The 26,167-nt window shown below is 36.3% G+C and overlaps 1 protein-coding gene across 1 annotated transcript in view; it reads left to right on the top strand.

Annotated features, from left to right (window-relative positions):
• The window catches only part of GMPS (guanine monophosphate synthase), a 68,884-nt gene that overhangs the window by 23,753 nt on the left and 18,964 nt on the right, over positions 1–26,167 (top strand). Inside the window, exons 2-7 of the mRNA XM_006077366.4 lie at positions 1,913–2,094; positions 5,506–5,620; positions 11,292–11,389; positions 13,895–13,998; positions 23,899–24,092; positions 24,408–24,573. Of these exons, the coding sequence (XP_006077428.1) occupies positions 1,913–2,094; positions 5,506–5,620; positions 11,292–11,389; positions 13,895–13,998; positions 23,899–24,092; positions 24,408–24,573 (859 nt within the window). The remainder of the gene's footprint in view (positions 1–1,912; positions 2,095–5,505; positions 5,621–11,291; positions 11,390–13,894; positions 13,999–23,898; positions 24,093–24,407; positions 24,574–26,167) is intronic.

Below are 26,167 nucleotides of genomic sequence, written 5' to 3'. Positions count from 1 at the left end.
TGTCCATCGCCAACTCCCAGAGTTCACTCAAACTCACGTCCATCGAGTTGGTGATGCCATCCAGCCATCTCATCCTCTGTCGTCCCCTTCTCCTCCTGCCCCCAATCCCTCCCAGCATCAGGGTCTTTTCCAATGAGTAAACTCTTCGCACGAGGTGGCCAAAGTACTGGAGTTTCAACTTTAGCATCGGTCCTTCCAATGAACACCCAGGACTGATCTCCTTTAGGATGGACTGGTTGGATCTCCTTGCAGTCCAAGGGACTCTCAAGAGTCTTCTCCAACACCACAGTTCAAAAGCATCAATTCTTTGGTGCTCAGCTTTCTTCACAGTCCAACTCTCACATCCATAAATGATCACTGGAAAAACCATAGCCTTGACTAGATGGACCTTTGTTGGCAAAGTAATGTCTCTGCTTTTGAATATGCTATCTAGGTTGGTCATAACTTTCCTTCCAAGGAGTAAGTGTCTTTTAATTTCATGGCTGCAGTCACCATCTGCAGTGATTTCTGAGCCCAAAAAAATAAAGTCTGACACTGTTTCCACTGTTTCCCCATCTATTTCCCATGAAGTGATGGGACCAGATGCCATTTTGGGATCAAACGAAGAATCAGATCTTCGTTTTCTGAATGTTGAACTTTAAGCCAACTTTTTCACTCTCCTCTTTCACTTTCATCAAGAGGCTTTTGAGTTCCTCTTCACTTTCTGCCATAAGGGTGGTGTCATCTGCATATCTGAGATTATTGATGTTTCTCCCAGCAATCTTGATTCCAACTTGTGCTTCTTCCAGTCCAGTGTTTCTCATGATGTACTCTGCATAGAAGTTAAATAAGCAGGGTGACAATATACAGCCTTGACGTACTCCTTTTCCTATTTGGAACCAGTCTGTTGTTCCATGTCCAGTTCTAACTGTTGCTTCCTGACCTGCATACAGGTTTCTCAAGAGGCAGGTCAGGTGGTCTGGTATTCCCATCTCTTTCAGAATTTTCCACTGTTTATTGGGATCCATACAGTCAAAGGCTTTGGCATAGTCAATAAAGCAGAAATAGATGTTTTTCTGGAACTCTGTTGCTTTTTCCATGATCCAGCGGATGTTGGCAATTTGATCTCCGGTTCCTCTGCCTTTTCTAAAACCAGCTTGAATATCTGGAAGTTCACGGCTCAAGTGTTGCTAAAGCCTGGCTTGGAGAATTTTGAGCATTACTTTACTAGTGTGTGAGATGAGTGCAATTGTGCAGTAGTTTGAGCATTCTTTGGCATTGCCTTTCTTTGGGATTGGAATGCAAACTGACCTTTTCGAGTCCTGTGGCCACTGCTGAGTTTTCCAAATTTGCTGGCATATTGAGTGCAGCACTTTCACAGCATCATCTTTCAGGATTTGGAATAGCTCAACTGGAATTCCATCACCTCCACTAGCTTTGTTCATAGTGATGCTTTCTAAGGCCCACTTGACTTCACATTCCAGGATGTCTGGCTCTAGGTCAGTGATCACACCATCGTGATTATCTGGGTCGTGAAGATCTTTTTTGTACAGTTCTTCTGTGTATTCTTGCCACCTCTTCTTAATATCTTCTGCTTCTGTTAGGTCCCTACCATTTCTGTCCTTTATCGAGCCCATCTTTGCATGAAATGTTCCCTTGGTATCTCTCATTTTCTTGAAGAGATCTCTAGTCTTTCCCATTCTGTTGTTTTCTTCTATTTCCATGTAGTCAGTAGATGGTAGCTTTTGTTTATACCTGTGTGTGAATATGTATAAAAGTCTTTCCTTTAAAGAAGTGTTTTTTGAATTAGCAATCCAAAATCCTAAGTTAACAGTTTGTGTTTCTACGTGTTTTTGGAGCTGACAGTGACCATAATTCTTAAAAGTACATCTGATTTTCATAATTAGGAAGATGTTTGTGTTAATATTTGCAGCTGGAAAATGCCGGAGGGGACCTCAAGGATGGCCGCCACCACAATGAAGGAGCCGTTGTCATTCTGGATGCGGGTGCTCAGTATGGAAAAGTCATAGACCGAAGAGTGAGGGAACTGTTTGTGCAGTCTGAAATCTTCCCTTTGGAAACACCAGCATTTGCCATAAAAGAGCAAGGATTCCGGTGAGATTAGATTGCAGGATATTTTATTATTAATTTGCTTGGACACTGAATTTTTTAATGAAAATAAAATGGATTGGTTTTAATACAAGACATTTTCCATGGCTCTTGACATTAAAAGAAATTAAAATTAAAGGAAAAGATTATGTTAATTGTATTTGCACAGTTTAAGAATTTATCATTTGAATATTTTATGTTTTATAGCAGGGGTCCCCAACCTCTGGGCCAAGGTCCGGCACCTGTCAGATCAGTGGTGGTATTAGAGTAGAATAAAGTGTGCACCAAATGTAATATACGAGAATCATCCTGACACCACCCACCCATGGAAAACTTGTCTTTCATGAAACCACTCCCTGGTGCCAGAAAGGTTGGGGACTGCTGTTGTATAGGATTTCTGCATCAGACTTAGATTTGGCTGTTACGGTCATTCATTCATCCCAGATTACTTCATCAAAGGGATATATATAATGGTTAGAGTACCTAAATTAGAGAATGCTGTGTACAGTGCATCTCTTTTGCTTCCTATCCCAGGAGACTAGTTTCTAAATTATGAAGACTTCTAATTTAAGGGCTAATTCTATAACTTGTACTATTAAAACTATCAAAATGACATTCAATTTATATGTAACTTTGTCCTTTAACAGCTATTTTTGGTTAATGCTGTATCTTTTCTCTTGGAATTAATGTTTATTTTTTTATTGAGTGTTATTCAGAAGCAAGCACCTTAATTAGCTCTCAAGATTTGGTGCTGTATTTCTTCCAAAATACAGTATGTTTAATTTTTCTTAAAAGCATATAATGTTTTTCCTTCAGACAAATGGTTACCTTTCAGAAACTTTATAAATGTGTATACATTATCCTTTGTTTCTTATTTTTGAAATGGAGTGAATTGTGAATCAGAAAAAATTTAACTCTGTTTTAGTTGTAGGATGCAGATAATTTTATAGTAAGAAGGAACGCTTTGAGTTTATCTTATTCAACTGTCTTGATTTGCCAGTGAGAACCAATTTTAAGGGAATTAAAACTGTAAGGAATCTGAATGGCTCTCTGTCAAATCCAAGCTCCATCATTCCCCAAATCCAAAGCAAACAGACAAAAATTCCCAGCAAACTAACTGAAACCAAATGTTGTGGAATAGGGTAACCAATATTGACAATAGAAGTCTGATTTTCTTGTCATCTGATTACCTGATCATAAACAATTTCTAGGTCCTGCTTACACCAACAGCTGCTTCTCTCTGTAGGAGAACGGGAACTATAGCACTGTTGCTTTCGTTACCATGATCCTTTCTGCTGAGATAGCCATTTGATCATCCTTTTTCTAGAACAAATTTTAGGTTTATGACTTGAAAGACATCTTAACCTACCTGTTTTTAGAGCTTGATCTGCTTGATACATAAGGTGGTATCTGGAATGCCTTGAGACTTACTGGGCCTTGTAATTGCAAGTTATTTCAAAATAATAGCAGGGTAGAAATAGAAAACTCAGAAAGAGTGATTAACTCTTCTCAAGCTTATTGAGATAAGAATTTTCATAATTGGCTTAAATGCTGCTTGAGTTTTATCCTTGACTAAGTCCATTGCTTTTTCTTTTTAATAGTATTAAGAATCTTATAGCAGATTAATGAGGGATGCTGGGCAGTCCCATGGTGGTTATCATTTATAAAACTAAATATAACATACTGAAATTCTAGAGATCTTGGTTATTGAATATATTTTACAGAGTTTTAGTTTCTGCATTTTTAAGGAGCTAGGTTACATATCTACCCTTAGGGCTAGCCCCATTCCTCTTTAAAATTGTTACCTTAAAGAGATGTCCCATTTATCATCTTGAATAAGTAGATTGTCTTCAGTCTGTTTGCAAGAAGAGATAAGCTAACGAATATAATGTATACCAAGATTCATGTTACCAATATAAAGTTCAGAGAGTAGGGCTTTTGTCCTCACTCAGATTATTATATATTTTTTTAAGAATTGAGTAATTTTCATGATTTATATTATTTTATTGGATGTATTACAAGTCTGTCATTTTAGTTTATGTTTTTATATGGCAGGCAGCCACTGATTATACAGTGGATTGTAATCCAGATTTGTTTTTAAGTAGATTTTGGTTACATCTTGGAATGTGTTTTCCTTTAGAAATAAGGACTTCCCAAGTGACTGAGTGGTAAAGAATCCACCTGCCAATGCAGGATACTTGGATTTGATCCCTGGGTTGGGAAGATCCTCTGGAGAAGGAAATGGCAACCCATTCCAGTATTCTTGGCTGGGAAATCCCGTAGACAGAGGAACCTGGCTGGCTACAGTCCATGGGCCAGGCCCCAAAAGAGTCCGACATGACTTAGTGACTAAGCAACAACATGCCTGTATTGTCTAAGTGGGCGTGTGTGACAAACTGGGGAGCCTAAGTAATCGGAAGGTGCAAATCTTTCTGTGATTCCAGTTATTTGTAGCCATGAGAATGAAAGTCCAATGTTAGCAGATTTTTTTCCTAAAGAAAATATAGAAATCTATAGTTTTATGTAAAAATCATGATATTACAGTGTTCCAAAATTTTTTGATTGAATGGGGAGGACCAAGGTTACCTGTGTCAGAATCCCCCCTCATTTTTCAGCTTTCTTTATACAAATAGTCTGTTCCCAAGTTAACCCATAGAATGCTCTATAAATTCTAATTTATAGAATACTGACTTGGGTTCTGAGAGCAGGGCATATGAGGCAGGTCATGTTGGCTCCTACTTCTGGGTCTCAGGTAGAATTGTTGGGAATACTGGACAGGTTGTAAACAGGCAAAATTAGGTCATTGTTCACATTGTCTGATATTCTTCATTGTATTTTGCTCTGCATAAGCCAGGGCCTTCATAATACTTTCACTTGTCCTGCTGTGTAACTGCTTTACTCCTTAACCTCTCAGAAGACGTGTATTTTCACCTTCTGCCTCGAGAATTCTCATTTACTTCCTCCACTGAGGAGGAAAACAAAACAAATTCAGGCTTACCTTCATAGATTGAGACATTGGTTTTATATGTTGGGAAGTTTGTGCTTATAAACAAGTGACTGTTGAATTGGTCAGCTTTCCCATATTGCAATAAAACAGAGTAAAAATAAGCTGTGTAGGGGATTCCCTGTCAGTCCAGTGCTTGAGACTTCCACTGCAGGTGGTATGGAGCATGGATTTGATCTCTGATTGGGGAACTAAGATCCCACATGTCACACAGTCCAAAAGAAAAAAAAAAATTAAGCTGTGTAGGAGACTATTAATTAGCTGTGATAAAATCTGGATCTGCTGTGGCATACTGAAAACAACAAAATCTGAGTCTGTATTGAGTTTCCCTCAGTGGTACAAGCAAGAGAGGGCATAGACCCTGTATAAAAATTAACAAAGATTCTTCATTACTGTCTTCTTTAAATCCACAGTGCTATTATCATCTCTGGAGGGCCTAATTCTGTGTACGCAGAAGATGCTCCCTGGTTTGATCCAGCAATATTCACTATTGGCAAGCCTGTTCTTGGAATTTGCTATGGCATGCAGGTACATACATCTGTGAATTTGCCTTAAAAGTTAATTTGTTCTGCTTGTGACTCCTACTGTTTTAGTGTTTTCTGTCTTTAGAGCATTTAGGATATTTAGTTGTATGAGAGAATTTGTTCCTATTAAAACTGTTTATGAATTGCCACACTAGTATGGTAAAACTGATTTGAGTGGGGATTTTCAAAGGAGCAACTATATATATTACTGCTTACAACAAAACCCTGTCCATTATAAAAAAAAAAGGTAGGCATTTAAATATACATGAAAGTTGAAGTAGTAGTTCAGAGAGAGCTCCTTTTACATTTACTCAATTCCCTAATTATAACATTTTTAACCATTTTGAGAGTAATTTGCAAACATGGTGTTCTGTTACTTGTTGTATCCTAAGTACTAGAATTCTGCCTTACATAACCACAGTATGGTTATCAAAATCAGCAAGTTAACATTGACTTGGTGTTCACATCTGATCCACAGACTGTGTTAACATTTCACAGGCTCATTAATGTCTCTTAAAAGTCATGAATTCAATCTAGACCATGTGTTGTTGTATTTAGTTGTCATGTCTCTTTACATTCCTTTAGTTTGGAATCATTTCTCAATCTTTCCTGCTCTTTCATGACCTTGCCAATTAAAAAAAAAAAAAAGTACATTCCAGTTACCTTGTAGAATAGTCTTCAGTTTTGGTTTGTTTGATGTTTCCTCTTTGTTAGATTCAGGTTATATGTTTTCGGCAGGAATAGCACAGGAGTAATGTTGAGCTTGTGTTTCTGGTGGCTCAGTGGGAAAGAATCCCCTGCAATTCAGGAAGCATGGGTTCGATCCCTGGGCTGGGAAGATACCCTGGAGAAGGAAGTGGCAACCCACTCCAGTATTCTTGCCTGGGAAATTCCATGGACAGAGGAGCCTGGCATGCTGCAGTCCCTGGGGTTGCAAAAGAGTCATATATGACTTTGCAAAACTAAACAACAGCAAATGCTGTGCTCTTCTCAGCATCTCATTAGAAGGCTGCTGCTGCTGTTAAGTCGCTTCAGTCGTGTCCAACTCTGTGCGACCCCATAGACGGCAGGCCACCAGGCTCCCCTGTCCCTGGAATTCTCCAGGCAAGAACACTGGAGTGGGTTGCCATATGTCAATTAATACTGTGATAGGTGGTTTTCCTTTAGATTATTTGGTTAAGGTGGTGTCTGCCAAGTGTCTTCACTGTAATGTAAATTAGGTATATGTAGGGTAGTGGCCAAGATAGTGGAATAGGAAAACCGTGAGCTCACCTTCTCTCTTGGGCACAGGGATCCTATGCCAGGAAAATGAGCCCCCAGAACATTTGGCTTTGAAGGCCAGTGAGACTTACTTTTGGGAGAGACAAAGGGTTGTGGGAAATAGCGATTCCTTTCTTAAAGGGCACCCACAAAAGCTTACATGCTCCAAGACCCAGGGCAGATGCAGTAATTTGGAAGGAGGCTGGGTCAGACTCACCAGCTGATCTTAGAGAGAGTCTCCTGCAGAGGCAGGAGGTGACTGGAGCGCACCCTAGGGACGTGGACGCTTGTGGCAGCCATTTTGTGAAGCTCATTCTGCCGTGAGGAGCTGCTGCTGATGCCATTTTTGTATCCTCCTCGTTTTAGCAAGTGAGCAAAACAGTGCATTATCTTTTTTTAAACAGTCTGGTTGAAACCTGTGTACTGATATGAATAATGCTCAGAGGGAATCTGTTCAAAAGTTAGAAAGTGAACAGACCAATATATTTTCTCCTAGCTATCTTTCAGTAAAGGAAGGAAATATAAATCAGTGTTATTCTTAATACAGGGCAGAATATTAGAAATTGCTGGTCTGCAAAACAGCTTTAGTTGATTTTGTTTCTTTCTAATTGTTATGATTTTCCATGATAACATAAAGAAGAGTCTTGCAGGATATTTTTTTAGGACCCACTTAGAGTGAAATAGGTGTGAAGTATGCTCCTTTAATATAAAATGATAGTGGCTACTTGTCCATTTTGCCAGTACCCCCTTGTAATTGTAAGGCCACATTTTCTGTCATTCAGGATGGATCTTATGGTAGCCAGAGCCAGGTCTGTTTATGTTAAATGCATAAAAAATTGCCTACTGCTTTCATAGGAGGATAATGGAATAGAATGATCTTGTTCCTTTGGGCAGAAATTATCTTTCTATAAAATGCTGATATAAATAATGCCTCATAGCTAACGTGCAGTTTGTAAAGGACTAACACTTCCTAGAGACTCTTGATTGGGTAATGTTAGCACCAAAGGCCTCCCTCTAGTGTATACCTTTGCCCCCTCCATGGCAGCCTGAAATCTTATGTACTGTCTTTTCCCATTAACTCTTGAGTCTTACTGATTGCTTCCTGGTAATTCTTTGCTGTGGAAGAAAAAAGTCTGTCCTGCTCCTTACATTGTTTATTTCTATTATGGTTTATCTGTCACTCAGCGTAAGAAATAGAATATTAGTAGAACTTTTGAAACTCTCTTTGTACTTTTTTCCAATCCACATTGTTCTATCTTCCAGCAAGAGGTAAGTAACACTTTTATTGAATTGTTATTCATTCCCTTTTTTTTTTTATAGATTTTTACACATTGTATTTCTAGATAATATATTATCTAGTTTTGTCTGTTGATCTTCATGTAAGTGAATTCATGCTTCGTGTAGCTCCATTTTTGGTTTTGAAAGTCACTAATTTTAAGTTATTTTCACTACTGAAATTATTGTTTGAATGTAGTGATACATTCAAGTGTATCTCAAATTGTGATATATTCGACTGTTAGCGTTGCTGGTCTTTTTCCAAGTTTTTGCAGTTACAGACGCTGCCATAAATATTTTTGGACTTTGGTATTGTACATACACAAAATTTTCTCTAAGCTAACCATTAATTGAAATGCTGAGTCTCAACTTCACTAAGAGCTATTTTCCCCCAATATACCTTCCCACAGCAGTATGTAAAAATTCCTTTTGCTCTATATCCCTGCAGGCCTTGACAAGGTTAGATTTTTTTAATTTGCCTAGCTGAAGAGGTGTTAAATGACATGTTGTAGTCTTAATGGTCATTTTCCTTATTTTAAGACTCATGAATTTATTTGCCATTAGTCATTAGTGTCTGGTTTGCTGTAAAAGATTAGTCATGATTTTTGCACATTTTTTGTTGAATTTTAAAATTGTTTTTATATATGCTAGATGCTAAACTTTTGCCAAATATATATATTGCATATACCTTCTAGATTCTGACTTCCCTCTTCACTATAGTTTCATTTTTTTAAAGAAACATCTGTATTACAAGCATTTGGTTCCTTTATATACTGTCACACAGATTTTGTTAAATTTTTTGTTGGGAGAATTTCCTTTCATTTCCCCCTCCCAAATCTAAGATTTATTTTGAAATCTTGACATACAAGACAGATAAAATGGGAGCTGACCCAATTGCAGTGGTAAACCTGCTAGACCTACAGGGCTTTTGTTGTTGTTTGAGGCATTTAGGACCTCAAGATTATCACGAATCCAAAGCAGAAGTCATTTCCTTAAGTCAAAATAGAATATTAAAACAAAATTTTAACCAAGTAGAGTGTTCTGCTTTACATAAAGTTATTCCCTCCCCCCTCTGCCACACACAGACACTTAGCTGATCCTTCAGTTCCTTGTATTTTCACTTTTACCTAGCATACATGCATACATAAGTCAGGAGTCAAGAATAAACATGAAAGCCTTCTGAACAGGTGAGATAGCTCTAAATTTTGCTGCAAGCCTTTGGCTTTATAAAAACCTTTAATTTAGACTTTGTGGAGTTTTAAACTGTGTTGTGTTCCAGCAGCTTTGGTCAGCTTGATCATTCAGCTGTCTTCTGATTAAGAACTGGAAATTTAGAGGAGGCAGAGGCACACAAGGTTCATTTGGTACATAGAAGAAAACATTCACTTTTCATTCAGCAAATTGAATGACTGCTCTGGGCCACATACTTAGCTAGGCCACTGGTACTGTGACCAGACCTGAAGACATGGTGGGGAGAGAATATGCTAATTCCACATTGCTAATCACACTGGCTTGAATGGCTTGAGTAGAGAATAATGGGAAATATGAGAAGTGGAGTTAGATGGAGGCAGTGCATTGAAAAGTCTTTGTTCAGTATAAGGGACTTGGACTTTATCCTGTAGACAGGGGGTCAGCAAATTACAGCCTGCTGCCAAAGCTGGCCACTGCCTGATTTTTGTATGACCAGCAAGCTAAGAATGGTTTTTATGATTTTAAAGTGATTTTTATGGTTGGAGTTTAAAAACATTTTTAAAAAAGAATTGTATACTGTCACATGTGAAAATGAAATGAAATTCAAATTTCAGTGTCCATAAATAAAGTTTATTGGAACACCATCATATCCATTCCTTTAAATATCTGTGGTTGCTTCTGTGCTTCAACGACAAGAATTGAATAGTTGCTTCAGAAACAATAGGGCCTACAAAAACTAAAATACTTATTCTCTGGTCCTTTACAGGAAAAATTTGCTAACCCAAATATAGATGATAGCCATTAAGAATTTAATCATGGACTAACACAATCATATTTATATTTTAGTAGCTGACATTCATAGATCTCTGGAAGATGGGCACTATTAGAGGCAAGGGGACTGATTAGACTGCAGCAGTGTTTCTTCAACTATGTTTGTTAAGATGCTGCAGAAAGTGTTTGACGTATGAGTCTTTAGTTTGGGAAGTACTGGGTTAAACGGGTTAGAAGGTGTTTTTTTTGTTTTTTATTTAATTGCTGGACTTCATGCAGACGTTTATTGCAGGAAGTTTTTTAGTGAATGTCTAACAGGAGAATGTAGAGGGCAGCATTTGCTGATGCATATTTGAAGAATATGCCATTGTGCATTACAAGAATGAACACATGTTTAGCCCTCTGCCTGTTTTTCTGTTGGGTGCTGGGTACACCTACATCGTGTATCATTGTGGCAGATATCTTACGACACCTGTTGTGGAGCAGACATATGAAGATAGGTTGTATTGATTTTATCAATGCAGATTTAATGTTCCTAAAAATCCTATGTGTATCTGTTTTGTGTTGGAAGAGTTTAGGCATATGTAAATGATGAAGAAGATTGACACAGAAGGGTCAGACTGGAGAGACTACTTAAAAGTCTATAGGTGGATGGGATTTGAACAAATTAATTTAAAGACCAGATTATATTGCTTATCCCATCTCCACAGCACAGCCTTCTGTAGACTTTCAGACTGACTGTTCCTTTGGGGCCAAAGATTAAACAGTTTGGAGGAATTTATAGCTGCTAGTTTTAATACCAACTAGGTACTTTCTGAGTTCAAAGAGTGTTTTAAAATGCTTTAAAAATTAAACTCAGATATTAAAGACTTATCTTTTATAAAGAAATCCTTATTTTTAACAGAGGAATTAAAGTATGTTAAATGGAAAATTTGCCAGTGTTTAATAAAAATTAACATTAGATCAAATTCCTAATCTAGTTTTGCAACTATTCCTTTTAAGAACTAGATAATTATATATAATAATAACAAGTAATTTACAGTTAGCAAACTTCCTTTATTTTGAAGGCACAAACATAACAGCGATCCTAAGAACAAGAAATAAAAATTTTTAGTATAAGAAATTGGGTAATTTTCTTTTGAATTATATTAACCTCAATTTATTTTCTCCTGAAATAGATGATGAATAAGGTATTTGGAGGTACTGTGCACAAAAAAAGTGTTAGAGAAGATGGAGTCTTCAGTATTAGTGTGGATAACACATGCTCCTTATTCAGGTATGGTAAATATTTTTATATCAATAAGAATGTTAGAGGAGTAACTTAAAGCTGGGAATGTTATTCTTCAGAATTGGAGATTCTGTAATTCTTAGACAAAATTAAGGCCACGGCATTGGCCAGAGGTATTGTCGTATTTGTTTTCCAATTGAGTGTCAAGACAGAAGAGGATGGTGGTGATGCTAATTAGGAATAAGAAAAGCACTTAATGACAGAATTGAAAAGCAGTTGTGCAGTCTTAAACCCCTATTTGGGATTGCAGATGGCGATGCCAACATTTGTAGTTTTCCCTTTTCACTTTTTAGCAGAGCATGATTCTAAATATTAGTATGACAGATGTGACAGATAATGCTTTAAACTGCCTGCGTTTGTACACATCTTCTTCTACCATGTTCTTTCTCTGGGTGCTTAACTAGCTACCCATTTGCTGGCCTCATTACTAAATATGTATTGCACTTTTTTACTGAGCGTAACTGTATCTTCTGTACTGTCTTTTTAATATAGTGAATGTATTAATTGATTTTATTGCTGGTTGGTAAGGCAATGGCACCCCACTCCAGTATTTTTGCCTGGAAAATCCCATGGATGGAGGAGCCTGGTAGGCTGCAGTCCATGGGGTCGCTAAGAGTCGGACACGACTGAGCGACTTTGCTTTCACTTTTCACTTTCATGCATTGGAGAAGGAAATGGCAACCCACTCCAGTGTTCTTGCCTGGAGAATCCCAGGGACGGGGGAGCCTGGTGGCTGCCGTCTATGGGGTCACACAGAATCGGACAGGACTGAAGTGACTTAGCATAGCATAGCATAGATAATAGTTTAGGTGTATTAGCTCTAATGTATTTAAAGATTGGTGAATGAGCTGTTCATTAGCTTTCTAGAATCATTTATCTTCTGCTTTACAAAAAACCAGGTGAGTTTTCATTCAGCTTCCTGAAAGACCAGAAAACTTAAATTTTAGTCACTTTCTTTCTTTCTTTGGGTTTTCCCATGTTTTGGGTATAACCCACTTAGGCGGACAGTTCATTTTTCTCTAAAAATCACGTTTCTCCCTAACTGCATTAAATCTATGAAATGTAGGCTGGTGTCAGTTAATGTGCATATGTAGTTTATTATCATTTCTTGTAACTGTGCTAATTATAGATTTGTTTTATTAACATATATTCTTACATCCTCCATAGAGTTGTACCTAAATTAATTCTTAATGGATAGTGTTCTCCAAATTGGACAAATCAGTTTTAAAATCCAAGTTAAGACCTTTTGTCTAAAATGGAGCAATCCCAGTTTTGACACAAAACTGGCTGTGGCTGGGTTTTCTTTAATATTAGAAAGAGCAAGAATATCAGTATTCAGAGATTCTCATTTTCAAAGCGATATTAATAAAAAAGCAACAGTTGCTCAAAATAATTTTATGAACTGAAGCTACTCATTGCCAAAATACGTTTTTGAAATCCATTTCTTGTTCTACTTTATAATGGAGAGGTGTTGCTTACATTCATCTGTATCTCTAACAAATTCTTGAGAACTACTTCAGGAATCTTGCTGGTGGAATGTGATACTACAAGAGACTTTAAAGATCTGATTAAGATTTAAAGTTTTTCTGTCTTGCCAGTTCTAAAATCCTGGTACTCAATTACAGCCTACGCTAATCCTAAATAACAGAGAACAGTGATGACAGTAACAACCCCCCCAAAACATCCTTTTGGTTTTAATGCACTTAATCTTCTTGCTCTATTCTTAATTTTTGTTTCTTAATATTATTTAATAAAGTCCTTGTTCAAATTTTTTCATAATGTAACAAATGTGTTTTATAAAATTCATTCGTTTACATCAAGGTCCAAAGAAAGTCTGCACAGTTGGTTTGATAAATGTTACATCTGTTTTAAACCATGCCATTAATTACTTCTGTTCTTAAGATTAATTCCAGTAGAGATATAATTTTGAAACCATGATAGCCTCTTGAAACTGTGTTTGTGGTTATACCACCAGCTTTATATATTCAGTTTCAGTTTTTATGGATTGCCTTTTCCTGGTATTTATTATTGTTATTGGCTTTATAATGAATAGAGTAAATTTAAATTCTAGCAGTGTTGTGCTGTTACCTACTTTCTCTGTTTTCTTGATTTACGCATAGAAGCTAGTAACTTTTAAAGCAAAAAACTACCAGTTTATAAGATGAATTAAGTTCTAGGAATCTAATGTAAAGCGTGATGACTACAGTTAACAACAATGTATTGTATATTTGAAAGTTGCTAAGAGAGTAGAGCTTAAATGCCCTTACCACACACAAAGAATGGTAATTCTGTGAGGTGGTAGATGTGTTAACTAAATTAGTGGTAATCATTTCACAGTATATAGGTGTATCAAATTATCACATTGTACACCTTAAACTTACAGTGTTACAAGTCATTATATCTCAGTAAAGCTAGAAAAAAATAAAGCAAAAGACTCCATTAATTGTGTCTAATAAAGCTATTTGTATATTGTTTTATTTTTTATTTACTTAGGGGTCTTCAGAAGGAAGAAATTGTTTTACTTACCCATGGAGATAGTGTAGACAAAGTAGCTGATGGATTCAAGGTTGTGGCACGTTCTGGGAACATTGTAGCAGGTAAAACTTCTAAAACTTCTGCAGATTTTCTTTTTAAAAGTTTATCTGAAAAGTTTATAAACATGTTTCTGTATGTGATACTGTTTTTGATGTTTCTTAGTTTTTTTAAAGATACTGTAAATGTCATAAGGTCAATTGTTAACTCATGAAGGATATTTAATATTAGAAGGATTATCTAGAAGTCACTAGTTTGCTCTGAAATACTTTTAAAATTGTTTATTCTACTATGCTTTTCAAACATAAATATATCTGTTATGTTATAACTCAGGAAAATTTTGAGAACCATTTACCTCTCTAGCATGCTGTATTCATAACTGCCCTTTTAAAAAATGTCTCTTTTAGGTACAGATAGGCATGTATCTTGGATGTCTATAAAACATCAGACTAAGCATTCAGAGCATTGCTCTGAACCAGGGTAACCTGTGGGTCAAATCCAGCCTACAGACTGTTTTTTGTATGTTCAGGAACTAAGAATGCTTTTTATATTATTTAAGGGTTATGATAAATGAAGGGACTGTATGCATATGTCCCACCAAGCTTAGTTTTTAACATCCAGCCCTTTGTAGGAAGTTTGCTAGTTAATGCTCTAAACAATTTTTTGTTCTGTTTTTCTTGAAGAGGAGTTGATTTTCTGGCAGTTTGTCATTTTTTTTACTTGCTTACTTGAATAATTGTAAATAATCACCAGTAATCCTGGATATCTGTAAAAGAGAAAAAGTGGAGTTATCATAAAGTTGTTGTTTTTTATGTTACACCTAAAAAGTTGGAAAAAAAAAATTTGTCATGGATAAACTGAATTGAGTAATCTACCTGCAGTTACTTAATGGATTATTGTATTAGCATAGGAATTATCAAGAATAGTTTCCTTTTTGACAGGTTTCTATTTCTTATACAAGATCAACAGTGGTAGATGAGATTATATATTTTTATTCATTCAACAAATATTTGAGTACCCACATGTCCCAGGCACAGTTCTAGGTGCCAGTGAACAAAATGAATAATACCTCTGTTTAATGTTCTAGTTAGTGAGGCTGGGGATGGGGGAGGGGTGGGACAGACAGTAACCAGATAATACAGAAAAAGTCAGTGCTTGACAGTGTTCAAATGCATTGAAAAAATAAAAAGATGAGGGGAGTGTTATGGAATGTGTCATTTGGACTGTTACTCTTTTAGATAGGATATTCAGAGATGGTGTTCCTATTAGATGATCCTAGACATGGAGGAAGTGGGTGCTTGGCCCTTTTGGATATTTGGGGAAAGAGTACATAGCAGTACAGAATTCCTGGGATGGGACTTTGTTTAAGGAATAGCAAGGAAACCACATGGGTAGAGCTGGGTAAGTGTTGGGGGGTGTGGTAGAAGATAAGGTAGAGAGGCTGTTGAGAGCCAGAATCCCAGGACCTTTGAGGCCATTGTGAGAATGTTGGCTTTACTTATAGTGAGTGAAGATTTGAACAAAGGAGAGACATGACCTAATTTCAGGATTACCCTGGCTACAGAGGAGTAAAGAGACTGTTAAATGTAGGAGCAGAGATCAGCTAGAAATCTATTGTGGTAATCAGGAAAGGAGACTGTAAGGAGCAGAGTGGTAGAGGTATAAGCGCTCAGGAGTGATTGGGTTCTCATATACATCTTGGACATATTTTGTTAGATTTATACCAAAATATTTCATTTGGGAGTGTTAATGTTAATTGTATTTATAATTTAAATTCCATTTGTTCATTGCTGGTATATGGTAAAGCCATGAACTTTTGTGTATTAATCTTCTATCTGGCAACTCTGTTGTACTCCTAGAATTACTAGTTCTAGGAATTTTTTTTGGTTGCTTTTTAAAAATTTTATACATAGACACTCATGTCATCTGTGAACAAAGACCGTTTTATTTCCTTTTTCCCCCAATCTGTATATCTTTTATTTCCTTTTCTTGTCCTGTTGCGTTAACTGGGACTTCTGTTATGATGTTGAAAAGCAGTGGATAGAGGGAACATCCTTGCTTTGTTCCTGATCTTAGTGGGAAAGTTTTGAGTTTCTCATGGTTAAGTATGATGTTAGTTGTAGGTTTTCAGAAAATACTCTTTGTCAACTTGAAGTTCTTCTCTGTTCCTAGTCTCCTGAGAGTTATCATGATTGAGTGTTTGGATATATTTCGTATACTCTTTCTGCATTTATTGATATGATCATATAATTTTTCTTCCTTAGCCTATTGATATGATGGATTACAGTAATTGACTCTTATTTGTGACAGAGGGATTTTGAAGTACCTAACTGCAGTAGTAGATTCATGTATTTCTCCTTATAACAGTTTTTGCCTTACATATTTTGATGCTTTCCTATTGCTGCTGCTGCTGCTGCTGCTGCTAAGTCGCTTCAGTCATGTCCGACTCTGTGCGACCCCATAGACGGCAGCCCACCAGGCTCCCCCATCCCTGGGATTCTCCAGGCAAGAACACTGGAGTGGGTTGCCATTTCCTTCTCCAATGCATGAAAGTGAAAAGTGAAAGTGAAGTCACTCAGTCGTGTCCGACTCTTAGCGACCCCATGGACTGCAGCCTACCAGGCTCCTCCGTCCATGGGATTTTTCAGGCAAGAGTACTGGAGTAGGGTGCCAGTGGGTTCCTGTTAGGTGCTTATATATGAAGGATTATTATGTCTTCTTTAGAAATGGATTCCTTTATCATTATATGTATGCCCCTCTTTATCCCTGATAAATTTTCTTTTTTCTCTCTTTTTCTTTTTAAATTATGAAAGTATGATAACACATTTACAAGAGACTTGGAAAAATACAGAATGAAGTTATATATAGTTCTATCATACAACTATTTTTTAAGTAGATAAATTAAAAATTTTAGTTACAGTATCAAAAGTCTCAAAAATTAAGAGTGAATATACAGAAAAGTAGAAGGATATAGTAGACCTGAAAAGCACCATGAACCAATTCAGCATAATTAAGATTTATACAGTTTTCACACAACAGATATAAATTCTATTCCAAGTTCCCATAGACCGTAAAGTAGGAAACACTGGAACATATCCAGGGAATAAAACAAGGTGCAAAAATTTTGTGGTCTTAAGGTATTGAAATCATACAGAGTCTGTTCTCTTACCACTGTGGAATTGTGTTAGAAATCAGTATCAAAAGACAGTTGAAAATAACTCACATATTTTCAAGTGCAATATGACATTTACCAAGAGTCATCATTTAACCTAGCCATTAAAAGCCTCAAAAAAGTTGAAGACTGAAAAAACACAGGATGATTGCAAAGAGGAAAGCATTTATATGAGAAATCAATCCTGATAACTTTTGGCTGAAGTCTGCTCTGACATTGATGTATCTACTCGTGTTATCTTTTTATTTATTTATTCATGGCTGTGTTGGGTCTTCCTTGTGGTGTATGAGCTTCTCATTGCAGAGAACACGGGCTCTAGGACACTTGGCTCTGTGGTTGCAGCTCACAGGTTCTGGAGTGTGGGATCGTTAGTTGTGGCGCACAGGCTTATTTGCCCATTGGGATATGGAATCTTCCCAAATGAAGGATTGAACCCGTGTCCTCTTCATTGGCAGGTGGATTCTTAACCACTGGACCACCAGGAAGGTCTCTCATGCTATCTTTTAATTAGTGTTATCGTGACATATCTTTCTCTGTCCATTTACTTTTGATCTGGGTTTTTATATTTAAAGTGGGCAATAGACAATATATATAAATTATGTTTTCTTTCTTGATCCACTGTGACAATCTCTGTCTTTTAATTGGTACATTTAGACTATTGAAGTTTAAAAGGATTGTTGATAGTGTTGGATTAATATCCATCGTATCTGTTGTTTTCTATTTATTGTCCTTGTTCTTTGTTCATATTATTTTTGTCTTTTTCTACCTTTTGTGGTTTTAATTATTTTATATGGTCTGATTTTCTCTTTCTTTGCATGTCAGTTATATCTCTTTTTTTACATTTTCTAAGAAAAAGTTGCCCATGATTTTACAATATACATTTACAACTAACCCAAATTCACTTTCAAATAACAGTGTACCATTTCACAGGTAGTGTACCTTATCATAACAAAATAAACGTGATTTTTTTCCTCACATCCCTTGTACATTGCTGTCATCATTTCACTTAAAAGTAAGCATGAATAATATATCTCTATATAAGCATGCATAATTATATCATTGTTGTTATTATTTTGAATGAAGTTATCTATTAGCTCAATTAGGAAGAAGAAAGTTTTAATTTTACCTTCATTTATTCTTCCTCTGCTCTTTTTTATGTGGATCCAAGTTTCTGATCTTTATCATTTTCCTTCTCTCTAAAGAACTTCTTTTAACATTTCTTGCAGAGCAGCCTATTGGCAACAGATGGTCTCAGGTTTTGTTTGTTTGAAACTTTTATATTTTTCCTAAACTTTTGGAGGATAATTTCTCAAGGCACAGAATTCAAGATTGGTGGTTTTTTCCCCAAAACATTTTTTTAAAAATTAACTTTTTTAGCTTTATTGAGGTATAATCAGCAAAATTGTAAAATATTTGAAGTGTACAATGTGATGATTTGAGAAAGTGAAGTTGCTCAGTCATGTCCGCCTCTTTGCGACCCCATGGACTGTAGCCTACCAGGCTCCTCTGTCCATGGGATTTTCCAGGCAAGAGTACTGGAGTGGGGTGCCATTGCCTTCTCCAGGAGATCTTCCCGAACCCAGGGATTGACCCGGGGTCTCCCGCATTGTAGGCATATGCTTTACCGTCTGAGCCACCAGGGAAGTCCCCTGATATACATTATGAAAAGATTTTTCCCCATTGAGTTAATTAACCCATCCATCACCTCACATACAGTTGATCCTTGAATAACACAGTTTTGAACTGTGCGGGTCATCTTATATGTGGATTTTTTTCACTAAATATGTGCTTCAGTACTACATAATCTGGGTTGGTTGAAACTGTGGATGTGGAACTGCAGATCCAGAGGCCTGACTGTAAAGTTATGCACAGATTTTTGACTGCACTGAGGGTAGGTAACTAACCCATGAATTGTTCAAGGGTCAACTGTATTTACTTTTTTTTTTGGTAATAACATTTAAATTCTGCTCTCTTAACACTGTATTGGATCACTGAAATTTGCTATCAGCTATAATTACCGTATTTATTATACATTAGATCCTCAGACCTTATTCATCTTAAAATCAAGAATTTGTATCCTTTAACCAATTCTCCCTATTCCCCCTTGTTCCCTCACCCCTAGGTCACTACATTTGTACCTTCCATTTTTGATAGAGGTTGAATTGAATCTGTAGATTACTTTGGGTAGAACTGACTTTTTTATACCTGTGGCAGAATTCATTTTGATATTTGGCAAAACTAATACAGTTATGTAAAGTTTAAAAATAAAATAAAATTAAAAAAAAAAAAAGAACTGACTTTTTTTAAAAAACCTTTTTTTTTTAATGTGGACCATTTTTAAAGTCTTTATTGAATTTGTTACAACATTACTTTTGTATTTTTTTGGCCACAAGACATATGTGGGGTCTTATCTCCCTGACCAAGGATCAAACCCGCACACACTCCCTGCACTGAAAGGCGAAGTCTTGACTGCTGGACTGCCAGCAAAGTCCCTAGAACTGACATTTTAACAATATATTAGTAATTCATCTAATCCATGAACATGGAATATCTTTTTATTTGTGCCTTCTTCAGTTTCTTTCATCAAGGTCTTATGGTGTTCAGTGTACAGATCTTTCACCTTTTTTGGTTAAGTTTATTCCTAAGTGTTTTATTCTTTTTGAATTTGTTGATGGGAGTGTTTTCTTCTTTTCTTCAGCTGATTGTTGTTGATACATACAGAGTTGATTTCTGTATGTTGATTATGTATCCTGCAATCTTGCGGAAATAATTAGTTCTAATGGCATTTTAGTAGAGTCTCTAGGGTTTCTTAGATACAATGTTGTGTCATCTGCAAATAGAGAAGTTTACTTATTACTTTTAATTTGGATAATTTTATTTCTTTTTCTGGCCTGACTGGTCTGGCTTGGACTTCCAGTACTTTGTTGAATTCTTGACTTGTTCCAGTACTTTGTTGAATTCTTGACTTGTTCCAGTACTTTGTTGAATTCTTGACTTGTTTCTGATCTTAGAGGAAAAGCTTTTCATCACTGAGTATGTTAACTGTGGGCTCGTTGTATATGGCCTTTATTATATTTGAATTATGTTCCTTCTGTACCCAGTTTGTTGAGAGTTTTTATCATGTGTGATGTTGAATTTTATGTATTGCTTTTTCTGTATCTATTGAGATGACCATATTATTTTTATCCTTCATTTTGTTAATATGGTATATCATATTGATTGGCAGATGTTAAACTATCCCTACATCCCTGGAATAAATTCCACTTGATTATGGTGTATGATCTTTTTAATATATTGTATTTGATTTGCTAATATACTGTTGAGGATTTTTGAAGCATTGTTTATCAGAGAAATTGGCCTATAATTTTCTTTTTTTGGTAGTCTTTTCTTGTCTAGCTGTGATATCAGAATATTGCTAGTTTCATAGAATGTGTTTGGAAGTGTTCCTTCTGCTTCTATGTCTCATGAGTTGTTATTAGTTCTTCTTTAAGTGTTTGGTAGAACTCACTGGTGAAGCCATCTGGTTTTGCAACTTTTGGGGAGGTATTTGATTATTGATTCAATCTCCTTACTTAAAATGAGTCCATTCAAATTTTCTGTTGCTTCATGATTTAGTCCTGGTAAGTTACATGTTTCTAGGAATTTATCCATTTCTTCTAAGTTTTTCAGTTTGTTGGTGTATAATTGTTCATAGTATTTGTGTGGTATCTGTTGTAATGTCTCCTTTTTCATTTCTTATTTTGAGTCCTCTCTTTTTCTTGGGAAGTCTGGCTAGAGGTTTATCTATCTTTTCAAGAAACTATCTCTTATTTTCATCTTTTTAAAAATCATCATTTGTCTGTTTATTTCTTCTCTGATCTTTGTAATTTCCATTCTTCTATTAACTTTTGGGCTTAGTTTCTTTTTTTTTTCCCTAGTTCTTTGAAGTTATTAGGTTGTTTAATGCCTGACCTTTTTTTGGATGTGGGCATTTATCTTTGTGAACTTCCATCTTAGAATTGCTTTTGGCATATACCGTAAGTTTTGGTTGTTTGGTTTTCATTTTTCTTTGTCTCAAGATTTTAAAATTGCTCTCTTGATTCCTTCTTTGACTTATTAGTTTCTCAGGAGCATGTAGTTTAATTGTCACATATTTGTGAATTTTCCAGTTTTCTTCTTGTAATTTCTACTTCTACCATTGTGGTCAGAAAAGATACTTGATTATCATTTCAGTCTTCTTGAATTTAGTATGACTTGTTTTGTGGCCAAACGTGATTTATTCTGGAGAATGTTCCAACTGTGCTTGAGAAGAATATGTATTTCTCTCCACATTTTACTTATTTCAGTCTATTCTCACTTCGATGGTTTACAGTCAGTTGGATGTATCAATAATTCTTATCTTTCCTCCTCTATAAGTGAGGCTCCCCCCTCCACAAGCTTCTTTCAAGATGTTTTTTATTTTGTAAATCATATGCCTAGGTGTAATTTTCTTTCTTTTTGTATTTATGCTGCTCAGTGTTTTCTGAGCTTCCTGGGTTAGTTTGGTGTCCTATATTAATTTCAGGGGAAGTTCTCATTCATTACGGTTTTAAATATTCTGTTCCTCTTTCTCTTTCTTCTAGAAGTTCCATTGTTTATGTTATTTGTACTTGTGTCACAGTTCCTGGATGTTCTCTCTTTTTTTTTTTCCCAGTGTTTTTTTCTTTTCGGTTTTCAGTGTGAGCCATTTTTATTGAGTTATCTTCTAGCTTAGAGAGTATTTCTTAAGCCATGTCCAGTGATAAGCCCATCAAAGACATTCTTCATTTCTGTTATAGTGTTTTTGATCCCTTGAGATCATTTTGGTCCCTTGGAGAATTTCCAACTCTCTGCTTACATTGCCCAGCTCTTCTTGCATACTCTACTTTATCCATTTGAGCCCTTAGCTTCTTAATAATACTTATTTTAAATTCCCAAGCTGATAATTCCAATATCTCTGCAGTATCTGAGTCTCTTTTAACACTTGATCTATCTCTTCAAACTTATTTTTTCCCTTTTCGTGTATCTTGTACTTTTTTCTTGTTAGCTTGACATGATGTACTGGGTACAAGGAATTGCTGTAGATGGCAAGGTGTTGGGGAGAGGGAAAGTGTTCTGTGGTCTTAGGAGTAGGTCTCAGTCTTAGTGAACCTGTGGCTTCAGGCTGTAGATTTCAGTGTTTTCAGTTTTTCCCTTTGTTAAATGGGACAGGAGGACTAGAATGGGATAGAGTTGAGTGTTTTCTTTTCTCCCAAGTTGGTTTGTTCTGTTAAAACCCTGTCATATTAGACTGGTTAAATAGTTTCTCCTGAGAGTAGAAGACCTTATTAAGAAGAAAAGAATGGCTTGGTGTATTTCAAAATGTTTTCTTTTTCCCTCCTCTTTTGGAAGCACAAGGGGATTTTCCTCTAATATTCACTGTGAGAACTTAGTCAAGCTACTGGAGAGTGTGGGGATCCCAGATGACTGGGTCTTCCTGGACATTTTATCTCTCAGATTTGTCCATGCTGAGCCTCCAGTGATATCAATTATAGTTCAAGTTTCCCTACCTCAGCAATAGTTCCTATAGAGGTTTGCAATCATGGAGTTCTCCAGTAAGTTGTGATTCTCTGTATTTACCTGTCAGTCTCTCTAAAGGTATTTAATCAACTTTTTACTTGTTGTTAGAACATAGTGGTGTCTTCTAGCTTCTTACTTCCAAGTGTTTTAGCCTGAGCAACCAGAGGATGGTTTCTGTTTACCTGATGTTAATGAATGAAGTAATTTGGGTTTGCATATTAAATTTAAGGTTTCTTATTAAACATTGAAATGAAGGTGTGAATAGGCAGTTTTATATATTTTTGAGTAGGACTGTAGAAGAGAAAACTGGACTGGAGGAATAAATTCAGGGGTATACCAACATACAGGTAACATTTAAGGTCATGAGAGTTTGGAATCATTCAGAATGTATAGAGCAGAAATTTAAGGACTGAATACTGGTTGACTTTCATGTGTAGAGATGGATAAGATGAGGAACCAACAAAGAAGGTTCAGCATTAGACAATGAAATAAGGAGTGAACCAGGACAGTGGTGTCTGAGAAGCCAAGTAAAGAAAGTGTGACCTTCCCTAGTAGAGGAGAATGAGTGTAAGTTTGGGAGGTTAGCAAGCCTGATGGAGAATGAGTGTAAGTTTGGGAGGTTAGCAAGCCTGATTTATCTACTTAATTAGCTGGGTTACTGGCAAGTTTCTTGATTTCTCAGAGCCATAGACAGCGGGTAGTACATGTACATGTAAAACATCTAGCCTATCATCTGCTGCTTTGTAGATGATAATTTGTCAGAAGCCCATTAGTCAAGTAAGTGGAGTTATATTCATGGTTAATAGTATGCAAGAAGGGAACACTTAGGATATTCTGATGGGTTTAATGTATGAGGATTTTCTAATATAGAAAATTGGTAGCTGCACATTGCATGTTGAAGGCATATGAGACTGAGATCTAAAACTGAGTTACCCTTGCATTGAATAGACAAAATGATTGCAGTAATGACTCTCCACTGGGTGGAGAAGTGAGGATACTGTGAAGTGATGTCACAACCATGTTGTTCATTAATTGCTATATGAAGGAAGGCCTTATAAAGCCAGATCATGGCAATGTAGTTTTTATTTGTATTTTTTTTTTCCCTATAGCTAAAAATCTACTAATTTGAATCAGTTTCCACATTTATGGAGGAAGAAATTGTGAGGAATTACTGTGAGTGCTCACTGAGTATTTTCAATATGAAAAAAAATTATTTATGATTATTTTTTCTATAAAGGTATAGCAAATGAATCTAAAAAATTATATGGAGCCCAGTTCCACCCTGAAGTTGGCCTTACAGAAAATGGGAAAGTAATACTGAAGAATTTCCTCTATGATATAGCTGGGTGCAGTGGGACCTTCACTGTGCAGAACAGAGAAATGGAGTGCATTCGAGAGATCAAAGAGGGAGTGGGCACATCAAAAGTTTTGGTAAGCAATTTACATCTGAAAGTCTAAAACTTTGTGCCAGTAATGTTAGACTCAAGGTTGACTTACTTAGTATAGCCCTTAAATTTTGACTGGGTGATAGGTGTTTTTGAGTTGCCCTGTTTCAGAGTGCTTTTTCAGTTACCATACATATCTTTAATACAAACCAGGGGTTGAACCCGAGCCCTTAGCAGTGAGAGCACGGAGTCCTAACCACTGGACCATCAGGGAATTCCCCAGTGTTTTTAGGTAGTGATTTAAGCTCTTACTATCTTTGTGCTTATTTTACTCAATTTGACTTTTCATTTCACCCTGCAGGTTTTACTCAGTGGTGGAGTAGACTCAACAGTTTGTACAGCTTTGTTAAATCGTGCTTTGAACCAAGATCAAGTCATTGCTGTGCACATTGATAATGGCTTTATGAGAAAACGAGAAAGTCAGTCTGTTGAAGAGGCCCTCAAAAAGCTTGGAATTCAAGTCAAAGGTATTGATGAACTCCAGAAAAGTTAACTTACATATCAGGACTTGTTTAATCAAATCTAGCTTGTGATTAAATTAACCAAGTAGAATTTTCCCAGTAATCAAGTACAGTTTTCCCAGTAAGCTTATGGTTGAAATGTTTTTTATTTTTACATTGTAGTTACTTCTGGTTCAAGAGTGGCCGCAGTATAAATTTTGAAAATTGATTCCTCCTAATGTTATATATAGATGAATAAGTTACCATTTTCCAGCCACCATTCTGTTCTTTCTATTCATCTTCTTAGGCCTTAACTGCTTTTACATTTATGGATATCTTCTGCACTTTTATAAAAAAAAGATGTAAGCCATAGTTATAGTGAAATTAAATTAGTAGTTTAATGATATAAACTATTGACTTAATTGGAATTGATGCCAAAAAGTTGAGTGTAAAATGAGGACTTGTATAGTTAAACATGAAGTAAAAATAAGTCTTTTTCTTTCTTCTTTGGAAATATCACTAAAATAACAATACAGGCATAAAACAAGTGTAATGCCAGAAGGATGAGGAATAGAGAGGAGGTAATAATAGCAGTCTAATGGTTTCAACAGAATGTTGGGAAGTGGAAAGCAGATGGTTTATGCAGGTTTTCTCTGATAAGCTAATGAAGCTTAAATTTTAGGGCTACTCACCAGCCAGGCCTTTTCCAAAATCTGGGAAAGGACCCTATCAGTATCTTCTCATAGTTACACATTTTATGAAATTTGAAGTAAGGTATTTTAATAATTTACAGTTAATTTATTTTGTCTTTCTCCTCTTTCTCTCTTTTGGCTGGTTTTATAGTGGCTACAGGCATTTGGGAATTATGCTAAGAAAACATCAAGTTGGGGATACATTTAGTTTGGATTTGGTGCTATATTTGTGATTTGCAGTAGTTTCTGTGTATAGTTTATAGTTTGTGTTAGCCATAGGAGTATTGTGTGACTTGTTATTCTTTTTCTTGAAAGGGCCCTCTGAATTGTTTCGTTTCAGCCCCACAGAAACCTGCATCTGTCTTTGTTAACTGAAGTGGTAGGATGGAGGACTCAGAAGCTTGGGGAAGGGTTGCGGGAAGGAAGCCCAGCAAAACGCAGGGCTTCTGGGAAGCTCAGGAGATGGGAACACTGGCTGCCTCACAGGGCCTGCTCACTGGGTCAGCCTAGAATGTGTTGGATCAAAGTCTGAGAAGCAGTTACTTTCCCCTTTAAATAGGAACACAGCTGCTGCTGTCCCTCAGACCCTAGGCTAAACAAGAGAGGCTTTGGACTTGGGCATGTCAATACCAGGCATAGTTGAAGGTGGAAGGAAGATTGTATGTTAAAAATGGTAACATTAAGGAAAAGCCTTATGTACAGAATGATATCTCTTCCCCTCCACTGGCCACTTCCTCTATTCAGGCTATCAGAATGCTTAGAAACAGGAAATTGGAGATGTCTTCTCTGGATAATTGACCAGCTTGAGAGAAAGACCTACAAATTCAGTAAAGTGAAGTAGCCACCTGCCTTGGCATCTTGTAGAGAACCCTTTCTTTTTTTTTTTTTTTTAACTTTACTCTTTAAAAGGACAGCTAAGGATCGCTCAG

Source organism: Bubalus bubalis, chromosome 1 (genome assembly GCF_019923935.1).
Source record: "Bubalus bubalis isolate 160015118507 breed Murrah chromosome 1, NDDB_SH_1, whole genome shotgun sequence".
NCBI classification, from domain to species: Eukaryota; Metazoa; Chordata; class Mammalia; order Artiodactyla; family Bovidae; genus Bubalus; species Bubalus bubalis.
This window is presented reverse-complemented; position numbering and strand designations above follow the sequence as displayed.